Here is a 13134-nt window from a genome sequence, read left to right as displayed (position 1 = left end):
TTGTGGACTTGGAAGTAGGTCGTCCACTTTGTGGACTTGGAAGTAGGTCGTCCACTTTGTGGACTTGGAAGTAGGTCGTCCACTTTGTGGACTTGGAAGTAGATCGTCCACTTTGTGGACTTAGAAGTAGGCCGTCCACTTTGTGAACTTAAAAGTAGGCCGTCCACTTTGTGGACTTAGTTGTAGAGGACTTGCTGTTTTCTTCAAGACATAAAAAATTTACTAGTCATTTCTGAATGAACCTCCTCTTATTATGATGAATGCATAAGCAAAATTTTGTTCAAAAATAGGAAAGATAAACTTTCAGCCCTTTGGACTTAAAATATACTGCAGACAGGAATAAGCTAAGACAAATAATTAAGGATCATAAACTGGTAATGAGGAGTAACGTTCTGCTTGCTATCTTCTACTGGTAGTACTTTCTGAGATGTTCGGCGTTCCATAGGTGTCGTAGTTTCTGCCCGTCAAGAGTCTCTAGGTGATAGGTGCCCTTTCTTCGCCATGATACGATCTTGTAGGGTCCTTCCCAGTTCGGGCCGAGCTTTCCTTGTGTGGGATCTTTGGCTGTGCCCATTACTTTCCTTAAAACAAGATCTCCGACTTTGAAGTCTCGGTGCTTGACTCGGGAGTTGTAGTGCTTGCTTACGAGGTCCTGGTATCTTGCGAGTCTCTGCTCGGCCACCGCCCTTACTTCGTCAATTAGATCCAGTTGTAAACGGAGCTCTTGATCATTTCTTCCCCCGTCGTGATTGTCCACCCTATAACTTGTGAGTCCTATCTCAGCTGGAATGACCGCTTCACTTCCGTATGTCAGCTGGAAAGGGGTTTCTCCTGTAGGGGTTCGTACTGTCGTTCTGTATGCCCATAACACGCTGGGTAGCATCTCGGGCCATACACCCTTTGCCCCCTCGAGCCGAGTCTTGATGATTCGAAGCAAGGATCGGTTGGTGACTTCCACTTGTCCGTTTGCCTGAGGATGGGCTGGGGAGGAATAATGGTTCTTGATTCCTAACTCCGAACAGAAGGCTCGGAAGGAGTCGTTGTCAAATTGTTTACCGTTGTCTGAAATTAAGACTCTTGGAATTCCATACCTACAAATGATGTTTCTCCATACAAAACCCCTTATATTCTTTTCAGTGATTGTGGCTAGGGCTTCAGCCTCAACCCATTTGGTGAAGTAATCGATGCCGACGACGAGGAACTTCAGCTGCCTTACCGCCATCGAGAATGGTCCCATGATATCCAACCCCCATTGGGCGAATGGCCATGGGGCAGTTATGGGGGTCAATTCTTCCGCCGGTTGCCGAATGATGTTGCTGAACCTTTGACACTTGTCGTAAGCTCTCACATAAACTTGGGCGTCATTTTGCATTGTCGGCCAATAGTATCCGGCCCGAATCAACTTTTGTACCAATGACCGTGATCCAGAGTGGTTGCCGCATATCCCCTCGTGTACTTCTCTCATAACATAGCTTGCTTCTTCGGGGTCTACGCACCTTAGGTATGGTCGGGAAAATCCCCTTTTGTAGAGGACGTCCTTTATCAAGACAAACCGTGTAGACCGGACCTTCAGCTTCTTGGCAGCCTCCTTCTCATCAGGCAACGTGCCATCTTTTAGGTAGGAGATCAAGGGCGTGGTCCAATTGTTTTCGGAACCAATTTCTTGTATGCAGACAACGTCAATTAACGGTGAGGACTGAATAAAAGAAAGTACCTTGTCGATGGTGGTCATAGGTTCCGCAGATGCGGCTTTGGAAAGTCGGTCGGCATGTTCGTTTTCTCCTCTTGGAATTTGGACTATTTTGGCTTGCTCTCTTTTGTCCATCCTCTTTTTTGCTTGTTCCCAGTACCTCTTTATTCTTTCACCCTTGCACTCGTACTCGCCGTTTACCTGGCTTGTGACGACTTGGGAGTCGCAATGAACAACCACGTTCGTGGCCCCTACAACTTGAGCAAGGTCTAAACCTGCTATCAGGGCTTCATACTCAGCTTCATTGTTAGTTGTAGGAAAATCGAGGCGAATCATACATTTGAGCTCGTCGCCTTCCGGAGAGTTAAGCACGACCCTTACCCCGCCAGCCTTCTTGTTGGATGACCCGTCAGTGAAAATGCTCCATTGGGGATTCTTTTCCTCTTCGCCTTCCGCGCTGGTGAACTCAGCAATGAAGTCGGCCACCGCTTGCCCCTTGATGGCAACGCGGGGGCGATATTGTATATCAAATTCACTTAGTTCTACCGACTATAACGCCATTCGTCTGGCAGCCGCAGGGCTGCCCATTGCTCGCCGCAAAGGTTTGTCAGTTAGGACGACTATTGTATGGGCTTGAAAATATGGCTTGAGCTTACGGGCCGCTGTAACCAAAGCGAAGGCAAGTTTCTCCATGGGGGGATATCTCTCTTCTGCACCGTGCAATGCCTTGCTCGCGTAGTACACGGGTCGTTGAACCTTATCGTCTTCCCTAATTAAGGCCGCACTGACAGCTGCTGGGGAAACGGCCAGATAGAGGAACAGTTCTTCTCCTGGTTGCGAGGGGCTTAGCAATGGCGGTGAAGAGAGGTAGACCTTTAAATCTTCGAACGCTTGTTGACACTCGGCAATCCATTCAAAGGATTTCTTCAATGTTCGGAAAAAAGGTAGACATCTATATACGGCCTTCGACACAAATCTACTAAGCGCGGCGACCCTACCATTGAGGCTTTGTACTTCCTTAATATTTTTAGGAGGGGTCATCCCCATAACGGCCTGAATCTTGTCCGGGTTGGCCTCGATCCCTCTTTGGGATACCATGTACCCCAAGAACTTTCCTGCCGTCACTCCAAAGGCACACTTGCTTGGGTTGAGCTTCATGTTGTAGGAGTAAAGAGTATCAAATGTTTCCTTAAGATCCTCCAGATGAGCTTCTTCCCTTTGGCTTTTGACCAGCATGTCGTCGACATACACCTGGACGTTCCTTCCAATCTGTCGTGCAAACATCTTGTTCATGAGCCTTTGATAGGTTGCGCCAGCGTTTTTCAGGCCGAAGGGCATGACCTTGTAGCAAAAGAGGCCTTGGCTTGTTACGAACGAAGTTTTCTCTTGATCAGCTTCATCCATTCGGATCTGGTTATACCCGAAGAATGCATCCATGAAGCTTAACAACTGATGTTTGGCCTAGAATCCACCAGGATGTCGACCCGCGGGAGGGGGTAGCTATCTTTGGGGCATGCTTTGTTTAAGTCCATGAAGTCGACGCACATCCTCCATTTTCCGTTGTTCTTTTTGACCATCACGACATTCGCCAACCAATCGGGGTAATACACTTCCCTGAAAAATCCCGCTTCTTGCAGTTTGCGGACTTTTTCTGCTATTGGTTGGTCTCTTTCTTGGGCAAAGGTTCTTTTCTTCTGTCGGACAGGCGGAAAAGATGGCGACACATTCAACCTGTGCACCATGACTGACGGGTTGGCTTGTCTTCGTGGCTCCATGCGAATACGTCTTTGTTTTCTTTCAAGAAAGTTGCGAGTTTTTGACGTATCGCCGGGTCGGCCAGGGTTCCGACTTTTGTCGTTCGCTCCGGGTGGGCTTCGTCGAGATGTACGTCTTCGAGCCTCTCGACGGGCTCTGTCGCCACCCGACGTTCCTCTATGTTCATGGCTTGAATGTGACTGTCCATCTCCATCATGGCCACGTAACATTCTCGTGCGGATACCTGATTTCCTCTCAATTCTCCAATTCCACGATTAGTAGGGAATTTTATCATCAAATGGTATGTCGAGGTTACGGCTTTCCATGAGTTGAGGGTCGGACGCCCTATGATGGCATTGTAAGCCGACGAGCAATCGACTACCAGGAATGTTACGTTCCGGGTGACTTGCTGTGGGTAGTCTCCAACGGTTACCGTTAAAGTGACAGTGCCAAGTGGATGTACCTTCGCCCCTCCAAAGCCAATGAGTGGGGCATTAACCGGAATTAGTCGCTCCCTTTCAATTCCTATCTGTTGGAAAGCGGGATAGTAAAGGATGTCTGCTGAACTTCCGTTGTCTACGAGAACTCGGTGTATGTTGTAGTCTCCTGCCCGTATGGTGACAACCAAAGCGTCGTCGTGAGGATGATGAAGGCGCTGGGCGTCTACTTCCGAGAATTCAATGGGGGGATTTCCAATCCGTGACCTTCCAAGCGCAGGAGTTGCCGACTGGACGTTCTGGACCGTTCTGATGTATGTCTTTCGGGCTTTCTTGGAAGATCCGGCCCTCATGGTGCCTCCTACAATCATCCTTATGTCTCCTACGGGTTGCCTGGGGCGATCATTGTCTCGCCGAGGGGCTTGGTTTTGTAGCGGGTCCGCCCTCTCTTTGTTGACGAACCTCTGTAACCTCCCTCGCCTAATGAGAGCTTCTATTTGCTGTTTCAGGTCGTAGCAATCGGTGGTGTCATGGCCGTGGTCTTGATGAAAACGGCAGTATTTATCCCTTGGTCTCCTGTTGGGATCTCCCTTTAGTTTGCCAGGAAAGGCCAAAGTTTCCTTATCTTTAATCTGCATCAACACCTGGTCGATGGGCGCATTCAGGGGAGTGAAGTTCGTGAATCTTCCTGTAGGCGGCTTGGGTCGTCGATCATCTCGTCCCTCTCTGGTTCTCCCCCTTTTTCGTCCATTGTCGGGTTTCGCATCTTCCTGTCTCTCCCTTTTTCTTGGTTTATGGTCGTCTCTGGCCAGCAGGGCATCCTCCGCGTTCATATACTTCGTCGCCCTGTAATATACATCGGACATAGTCTTTGGGTCATTCTTGCATAGAGAGAACAAGAACTTACCCTCTTGTAGCCCGTTCGTGAATGCTGCCACAAGTATCTTGTCATCTGCTTCGTCTATTGAGAGGGATTCCTTGTTAAAGCGGGCTATATAGGACCTTAATGTCTCGTCTTCTCGTTGCTTAATGCCCAGTATACACGCAATAGACCTCTTGTGTCGATGACTTCCAATAAAGTGTGATACGAACTGTGCGCCTAGTTCCTTAAAAGTGCCGATAGAATTGGGCGTCAGCCTGCTGTACCAATCCCTCGCAGGCCCCTTCAAGGTGGTGAGAAAAGTCCTGCACATGATTTCATCTGGTACACCCTGAAGATGCATTAGGGTTCTAAAAGACTCCAGGTGGTCCAACGGGTCTTTGGATCCGTCGTAGTTTTCCACATGGGGCATGCGAAACTTTGGAGGAACGGGGCATGAATTCACCAACGCTGTGAAAGGCGAATCCGTTCTATGGACAAAGCGACATTTTCAAGTATCTCAGCTCTGGCACTCTGGGGTTGTTTAAAAGACTCTAACTTGATCGTCGGAGGGTTTTTGGCCGGCACCACACCGGTGCTCTCTGTCGATCATCTATTTTCTCTTCGCAGGTGTTGCTTCAATTGGAGGAGTACTCGCAGCTTATTGGTGATTTCTTCGGCATCATCAACAAGAAAAACATAGAGTTAGTAAAATACAAAACTATATTTATTGGAACTTTGAAAAGGGTTATATTTCATCGAAAGACACGTATGGAGAATTAAATGTTTCATAAAACCATTCACGAGACTTGAAGCCTCTTCAAACACACTGAACAGTCACCAGGAAATTCAGTAGAAAAATCTTGATTTTCAACTTTCAATCGATCGAGTGCTCTTTTCGATCGGCCGAATAGGAATCGAGCACTAATCAAGTCATCCAGAAACTCCAGGATTTTTTTTTTTTACCATTTCGATCGATCGAGCCAAAGTTTCGACCGATCAAAAATGCTTAAACCTAAATTTTCACTTAGAAAATTCTAGAACTTGAATTTTCATTTTAACAACTTTATAAAACAATATTTTCCAAACTTAAACATCATCATTATTACAACCTATCCTTGTAAATACCTATATATACAACAATTGTAACCAAAATTTGTCCAAAAAAATTTGTCCAAAAAAATTTGTTCAAGTGGCAAGTTATTATTAGTTATAATTTGAACTTACAATTAAAATTACTTTTTTACTCACAAATAATAACTAATAAACAATCTGTCACCTAAAATTGATTATGAAAGACTTGTGAAAATATTGTGTATATAATATTTATTTAAAAATAATTAAAAGATAATGTTATTGATATTAAATTCTATAAAAATGTGGTGTAAAATTCAAGTTTTACCCCCTCCAAACTCAACATAGCAAATGATAGTATTACATATTAACATATAGGTAAAATCACACTGAACTAATTTTAATACCCATTTGAAAATCTAATGATGTACTGAATTTTTTATATTTCAATCTTTTATTAGATTGTGACAGTTGAACTCAATATTTTTATTTATTTATTGATGGAAAGTTGAACTCAATATTATTTATGTTTCCATCCATATTTGGAACTATTTTTACCGAAATTGAAAAAAGGAATAAACAGGGTCCCAAAGAGAGTCCCATTACTCCGGCGTCACGTGCCGCGCCGCCCATAAGAGTCAATAGGAAATGATTCGATTCAATTCAATTCCAGACCAAACTAGTTGTCATTTCTATACCGTATCTCTGTTCCTCGACGGAACAAAGCTGAGCTAGCTCCTCTGCCTTTTCTCCTCATCTCTTTGAAATTTGAATTGTCGTCTCTCAGGTCCAAGTCCAGCAACTACGACAACAGCCCTCCTCAGAAATGGCGATGTTCGCGGTGTCGCGCCGACTCTCAATCTCGGGTGGATCAGCGATCGGTGCTCTGCGTTACGCTACTACTACTGTTGTGAAACCTTTACCCACCTCCTTTCGAGAGGAGCGTGACACTTTTGGCCCAATCCTCGTTCCCTATGACAAGTTCGTCTCTCAAACTGCTCTTATTGGTTTTGGAAGCAAAACAATTACTTCCCTTCTCTTCTTTTTTCTGGGTCCTTTTTCTTAATCGTAAAAGTTTGGTTTTTTTCAGGTTGTGGGGGGCACAGACTCAAAGATCGTTGCAGAACTTTGACATTGGAGGCGACCGTGAAAGAATGCCTGAACCAATTATTCGTGCCTTTGGTATTCTTAAGAGATGCGCTGCCAAGGTTTTTTTAATTTAATTTTACTGCTATTTCTTTGTTAAGTAATTGAAAATTGATTCCTGGACTTACATTTTGAGTTTTGTTTCAATTGGGTCTCTTTCATTTTTGTTGTTTAATTCATTATTTTGAATTTATGGTGCAAAGATTGCATTTTTTTAGTGTAGCTAATCGTTTTGGTTGGTTTAACATTATCTTAAATGTACACATTTGCGAGAAAGTATGTTCTTTAGTGTATATTTTCAGTGGTTTTTAGCATAGGAGGTTTTGTTAAGATGTACCTAACAAGTTATGTTCCAGGTGAATATGGAGTATGGTCTTGACCCAATGATAGCGAAAGCGATAATGCAAGCTGCCCAAGAAGTAGCAGAGGGAAAGCTAAACGATCATTTCCCACTTGTTGTATGGCAAACTGGAAGTGGAACCCAAAGCAATATGAATGCCAATGAGGTTGGTGCTGGTTTTTGTACCTTCAGTATGTATGCTGTAGGCACCCTATTTAAATTGCTTTCATAATTTGATTAAGTACGTTTGTCTAGAAAGTAATTGTCATTGGGTTATGATGGTAATATTCATCGAGTAACAGTGAGCAAATGAGAGAGAGAGAGAGATGCATCGGTTAATTTTCATGTAGATGGTTCCTCTCAAAAATAAATGTGAAGGTGCATTTGATAGTGCACAAGATATTCCATGTAGAAGATTTTCTAGACCAATGAATACATGTGCGCACACACAATTCAAAGCTTTCTTGTAAGTCCTCATATCATATCATCCTGGATGTGACAAAATGTGGTGTGGTTTATCCTTGAAGCATATAGTTATTCTTCTATTAAGCACATACCTTTTGCAAATTATGCACGGTGTGGATTTACCAGTGTTTGGGTGGTCTAGAATTTCTGACTTCTAGTGTTTGGTCTTCAACATGATTTTTTGCCTCTAAATTGTGTTTTAATCATGTAATATTCCAGGTCATTGCAAATAGAGCAGCAGAGATCCTTGGCCATAAGCGTGGTGAAAAGGTTGTGCACCCTAATGACCATGTGAACAGATCACAATCTTCTAATGACACCTTCCCCACTGTAAGTCTTTTGTTTTCTTTTATTTTTAACTTGTTCATTTCCACCACTTGGAGGGAATCACTCCTCCCGTCTGTTTTTATTTGTTTTCCTTGTCCAATCAACTGGTTTCTTGCTGTCTTTTGTTAAGTAATGCGGTTTTCTTGTATCCAGGTAATGCATATTGCAGCTGCAATGGAAATAAATTCCAGATTGATACCAAATTTGAAACATTTGCATACCTCACTAAATTCAAAGGTTTGATGATTATTTCATCCTTTTTCAACAGCAGATTGAAACATGATGGCTAAATTAGACTGCTGTTGCTGCTCCATGTCTTATACACTGTGTTGGATGTTTCATCTTTGGATAACCTTTTTAACTTTGAGTTGTACACTTGGATTCAGCCCTTTGAGTCACGTGGTTTGACTTTGTATTAGATTCATTCTATTGTTCCTTTTATGAAGTGAACTTGGCTAGACTAGGTGGCCTGATTAACCATCTTAGTGAGACATACATATCCTAACTTTATAACTATTGAAGTTCAAAAGATGCCTTCTCTCTTGTCTATTTCCTATGCATAAAAGTATTCACTCACTCTCTTTCTCTCTCTCTCTCTCTCATGATTTACTTTAATTTTGCATTTATGAATTATCAAGTAATTTATGTGCACTTGCATGTGCGACTAAGTTATTCAGTAAAAAGTATAACTACTTCAGTTTGTTTTCAACTATCTGTTCTTTTAACTTCTATTGTTGCATTTGATGTGTGGTGCTCTTGTTGACCAGATGATGGCTTTTGGTTACTACATTCTTCTTCTGTCGTGACACTCTAGCATTAAAATGTACCCCCCCCCCCCACCCCCCGACTTAGGAGAACAATGAAATTAAAAGACAGGAAAATAAAAGGATATGACCTAGGAGTTTGTAACTAGGCTTGCTTGGAGTCAACACCAAGAAGAACAAAACCACTAGGGGTCAGAATCTAGGTTTGACTGGAATTGGCACCAGACCAAAAACCAAACGAAACTTTCTTCCATCAAAATCATCTCCAAAATGAGTGCAATAGTTTGCTTATATAGGAAAACTAATCCCTAATTCTATTTGGCATAGGAAACCCTAATTGCCTTATTACAAAAATAACCTTGCTTACAAATTTTAAAATACTAATAGCTTAATAAATTGCTAGGACCTAAAAAAAATACAACTTATTTGAAAAAGTAAATAATACTAAATTAAAATAAAAATCTCCTTGTGTCTCCCACATAACGTCTCTATGTAAATGCTGTTATTATTTATGCATCCATTATTAGCGTTGTGTACTGTTTTAGCTATACTACCATAATGTCTCTAATGCTTAATTTGTTTCTACCAGTCCGTTGAATTCAAAGATATTGTAAAAATCGGACGCACTCACACTCAAGATGCCACACCTTTGACTCTTGGGCAAGAGTTTAGTGGCTATTCTACACAAGTAAGATTACATATTTGGTAGGAAGGATAGACCAAGCTTGATGTTTGCTGGGATGGACTTCTGATTGCTTTGTGCTTTTGTTGCAGGTAAAATATGGAATTGACCGTGTCTTCTGCACGCTACCTCGGATCTATCAGGTTATAAACTCTTAAAGTGTTAAATCTTTACTATTTTTTCTTCTGTTCTCTCCTTTTAGTTCTGACTGATTGGAGACTTTATTTGAGCAGCTTGCACAGGGCGGTACTGCTGTAGGCACTGGATTGAACACAAAGAAAGGGTATGTTATTGCTTTGAGGTTGAAGCAATTTACTTATTTTGGTATTTTGTGATGTGTATTGCTCTAAATACAAGTATCTTTACTTGGTCTCATTCCCCTGGCTTGATTTTATTTGTTTTATCAATTTTCTCTGCCCTTTTTGTAGATGATTTCCCCTCCTCCCTATCTGCCATTGTAACACCTTTTTCCTTATTGTTTCAAAAAATTATTCTGATAAAACTGTAAATCATGTCATGGATTTGGCAATAATGAACATGAATTCTATATTCTTTCCTCTAAATATTATTTAGGAAGAACACTTTTCCACTTCTGTTGTTCTGTTCATGTTTACTAAGACAATAGTTTTCTTCTATTATTTAGGTTTGATGTCAAGATAGCTGCAGCAGTAGCTGAGGAAACAAACTTACCTTTTGTTACTGTAGAAAACAAGTTTGAAGCTTTGGTTAGCTTCTGATCCTGTAACTCCGCTTTTGTCTGTTCATTTTCTATCCCTTTTCTGTTGTGGGGATGTTTTACTGTATGAGCAATTCATTGCTTTTCATCTTGTCTTACTTGAGACCGAGTGGGGCTGTATGCTCATATGTTTCATTTTTGGCAGGCTGCACATGATGCATTTGTTGAAACCAATGGAGCCCTTAACACAATTGCTGCTTCTCTGATGAAGATTGCAAATGACATACGTTTATTAGGAAGGTTTGTATGCCTAGTGTGACTTGCATTTTTTATTTATGGTTCTCTTTAAGGTTTTCACTGTGTTTCTCTTGTACAGTGGTCCACGTTGTGGCCTTGGTGAACTCATTCTTCCTGAAAATGAGCCAGGCAGCAGTATTATGCCCGTAAAGCTCCCATCTTATTCCACAATTCTTTAATTTATTTCTTTTTAACTAAAAACCCAAATTTTATTACTTAACTGAACCTATTTTGTTTCAGGGAAAGGTCAATCCTACTCAGTGTGAAGCTCTCACCATGGTCTGTGCTCAGGTAAGTTTAGTGTCTTGAATTTTGGTTAAATTGGGGACTTATTTGCAAGTAGTAATTAGTAAGATGCATAAAAATTAAAATTTTTAAGCCCTCATAGATAATTCATCCTTGCAGTGTACTTCTATGATGATTGGTTTTCATTTTTAAGTATCTTTTACAAACATTTGTTGATATTTATTTATTTGTAACGTCTTTCAGGTTATGGGAAACCATGTGGCCATCACAGTAGGAGGTTCCAACGGTCACTTCGAACTAAACGTATACAAGCCATTGATTGCCAATGGTCTTCTACATGTATGTTCTATTGTCTCATTATTGTAATTATACTTATTGGAGGTGCCAAGTGCATCCATTATTCAACATCAATTGGCCATGATTGGGTAGGATACATCTTTTTCTATCTGGTAGTGATTTGGGCCAGAAGCTAGCAATCATGGCTGTTATGCTTTTGTAATTTTCAAACCAGAAGTTGAAAAGATCTATTTGGGAATTTCTAAAGTCCTATAATAAAAAAGTATAATGTGGTGGTCCTGTGGACCTGTCTAGAATAGTTTTATTAGGATGCCATTTGAAATTTCATAATCTCTTGATATCTTAATGCAAAATTTAATGCCCTGCTTACCAATAAATGCACACTTTACAATCTTGCTCCACTAGTGTTTATGTCTTCTTATTCAACTAGTGTTTGTGATTCCTGACAGTCTGTGAGACTCCTTGGAGATGCATCTGCCTCCTTTGAAAAGAACTGTGTGAGAGGAATTCAAGCTAATAGGGAAAGAATTGCAAAATTGCTGCATGAGGTGAGTCGTTACTGGGTACAAAATATAAATCTTTATATTTTTCTATGTTTTAGATTTCAGGCTAATCTATTGTCTGTTGTTGCTATGTGGCATTTTGCATGGTGTTGCAGTCACTGATGCTTGTCACATCTTTGAACCCTGTAAGTTCCCACTTGTGTTTCGCCTGTTTTCATGTGTACACTTTCTTTATAGTTTCCCGTGCTTTGTGTTATAACTTTTGTTGTTGATTTTCCAGAAAATTGGTTATGACAATGCTGCTGCGGTTGCCAAAAAAGCTCACAAGGAAGGAAGTACTCTGAAGGTATGATTCCTTTTTCTTGTCAATGCAATTCAATATGTTTGGTCTCTTGTGACACTCATTTAATCTATTGGAATGACTTATCATTAGTTCCTGAGTAGATGGCTAAGGATGCTAAAAGCAACTGCTGTAATAACATATAATATCCTTGATGTAGGACAACCTAGGCTTCCCACCTAGATTAGTCCTTCCGTGAAACCTTAGGCTTCCCACCTAAGGCAATCTCAACTACTAATCCAATACTAAAGATAAACACAAATAAAGATAACATAAATGATAAAGATAATCTCCACAGATGTGCTATCATGTGGTGTCCACACCAATCCTCTTGTTGGACTTACGCATCTCTCAGCTCGTGTTTGGTTGGAATGATGGGTTTGACTTTAGGAAGACGATCATGTTTACAGTGGCGTGTTTAATGCTCTCTTCAGCAATGGTGTTTTCTTGAAACTTTGGATTGCTGAATCATCTAATCTAACCAATACTTAACTCTGCAGGAAGCTGCATTGAAACTAGGAGTGTTAACCAGTGAAGAATTTGATACTCTTGTGGTGCCAGAGAAAATGATTGGCCCATCTGTTTGATGAGATAATCAAGATCTTGAAGCTCCTGAAATTTGATTTCAGCATTAATTGCCTGATGCTTCATTTTGTGCATCATTTCTCCCAATTAGTTTGATTAGGAATTAGAAATCTGATCTTCAGCAACCCAAATAAATAGATAAAAGAAGAAGAAACTCGATAGATTTATTTTTTTCAACTTACAAAAACAATATTCTTGAGGTTTTCTCCATGGCTGGCTTGGGTCTTTGGCTCGGTGACAACAGCAGTTGATTGAGAAAATGAGTGGAGAGCCTCCCCCATTTTGTAATGATTGTATCAAAGAAACCAACAGAATTTATGATATTGTGGTAAGACGTAAATTTGGATTATTTTGGGTGCGCTCTGGAATTATTTTAAAGTACTGTCTTTGTTTCTTTGTTTTTTCTAATGCTGGTGCTGAGTACTATCTTAAAAGTACTATCTAGTATCTATCATAAACTCATTAAATAATTCAAGACGAATGAGAAGTAAAGATAGCAAAAAAATTATTAAAGTAAAAATACCCGTCAGTTAAATTGATGGTCTGTTGGTCGGTCTATTGACTGGTTCTGTTAACAGAAGTTAGAAAAATTGAGTAGTGTCAATCGAGTTTTAAAATTCTTGGCGAAAACATATACGTTTTCATGGATTC

At 40.9% G+C, this 13134-nt stretch overlaps 1 protein-coding gene across 2 annotated transcripts; it reads left to right on the top strand.

The window, feature by feature from the left end:
- Window positions 1-6371: 6371 nt before the first annotated feature.
- Window positions 6372-12877, top strand: LOC142613743 (fumarate hydratase 1, mitochondrial). 2 transcript variants are annotated; one of them, XM_075786227.1, is made up of 17 exons: window positions 6372-6796; window positions 6906-7023; window positions 7318-7467; window positions 7986-8096; window positions 8247-8330; window positions 9447-9545; window positions 9632-9682; window positions 9773-9822; window positions 10183-10264; window positions 10421-10515; window positions 10592-10658; window positions 10753-10803; window positions 11002-11097; window positions 11505-11603; window positions 11714-11743; window positions 11839-11904; window positions 12399-12877. In XM_075786227.1, exons 1-17 carry the CDS (start codon window positions 6642-6644, stop codon window positions 12483-12485), a joined length of 1491 nt encoding a protein of 496 aa, XP_075642342.1. In that variant the 5' UTR covers window positions 6372-6641; the 3' UTR covers window positions 12486-12877. The 2 variants fall into 2 exon arrangements, with proteins under 2 accessions (XP_075642342.1, XP_075642343.1); XM_075786228.1 differs by lacking the exon at window positions 9447-9545 and having other exon boundaries at window positions 6487-6796.
- Window positions 12878-13134: the final 257 nt, after the last annotated feature.

Source organism: Castanea sativa, chromosome 10, assembly GCF_040712315.1.
Source record: "Castanea sativa cultivar Marrone di Chiusa Pesio chromosome 10, ASM4071231v1".
Classification (NCBI taxonomy): domain Eukaryota; kingdom Viridiplantae; phylum Streptophyta; class Magnoliopsida; order Fagales; family Fagaceae; genus Castanea; species Castanea sativa.
This window is presented reverse-complemented; position numbering and strand designations above follow the sequence as displayed.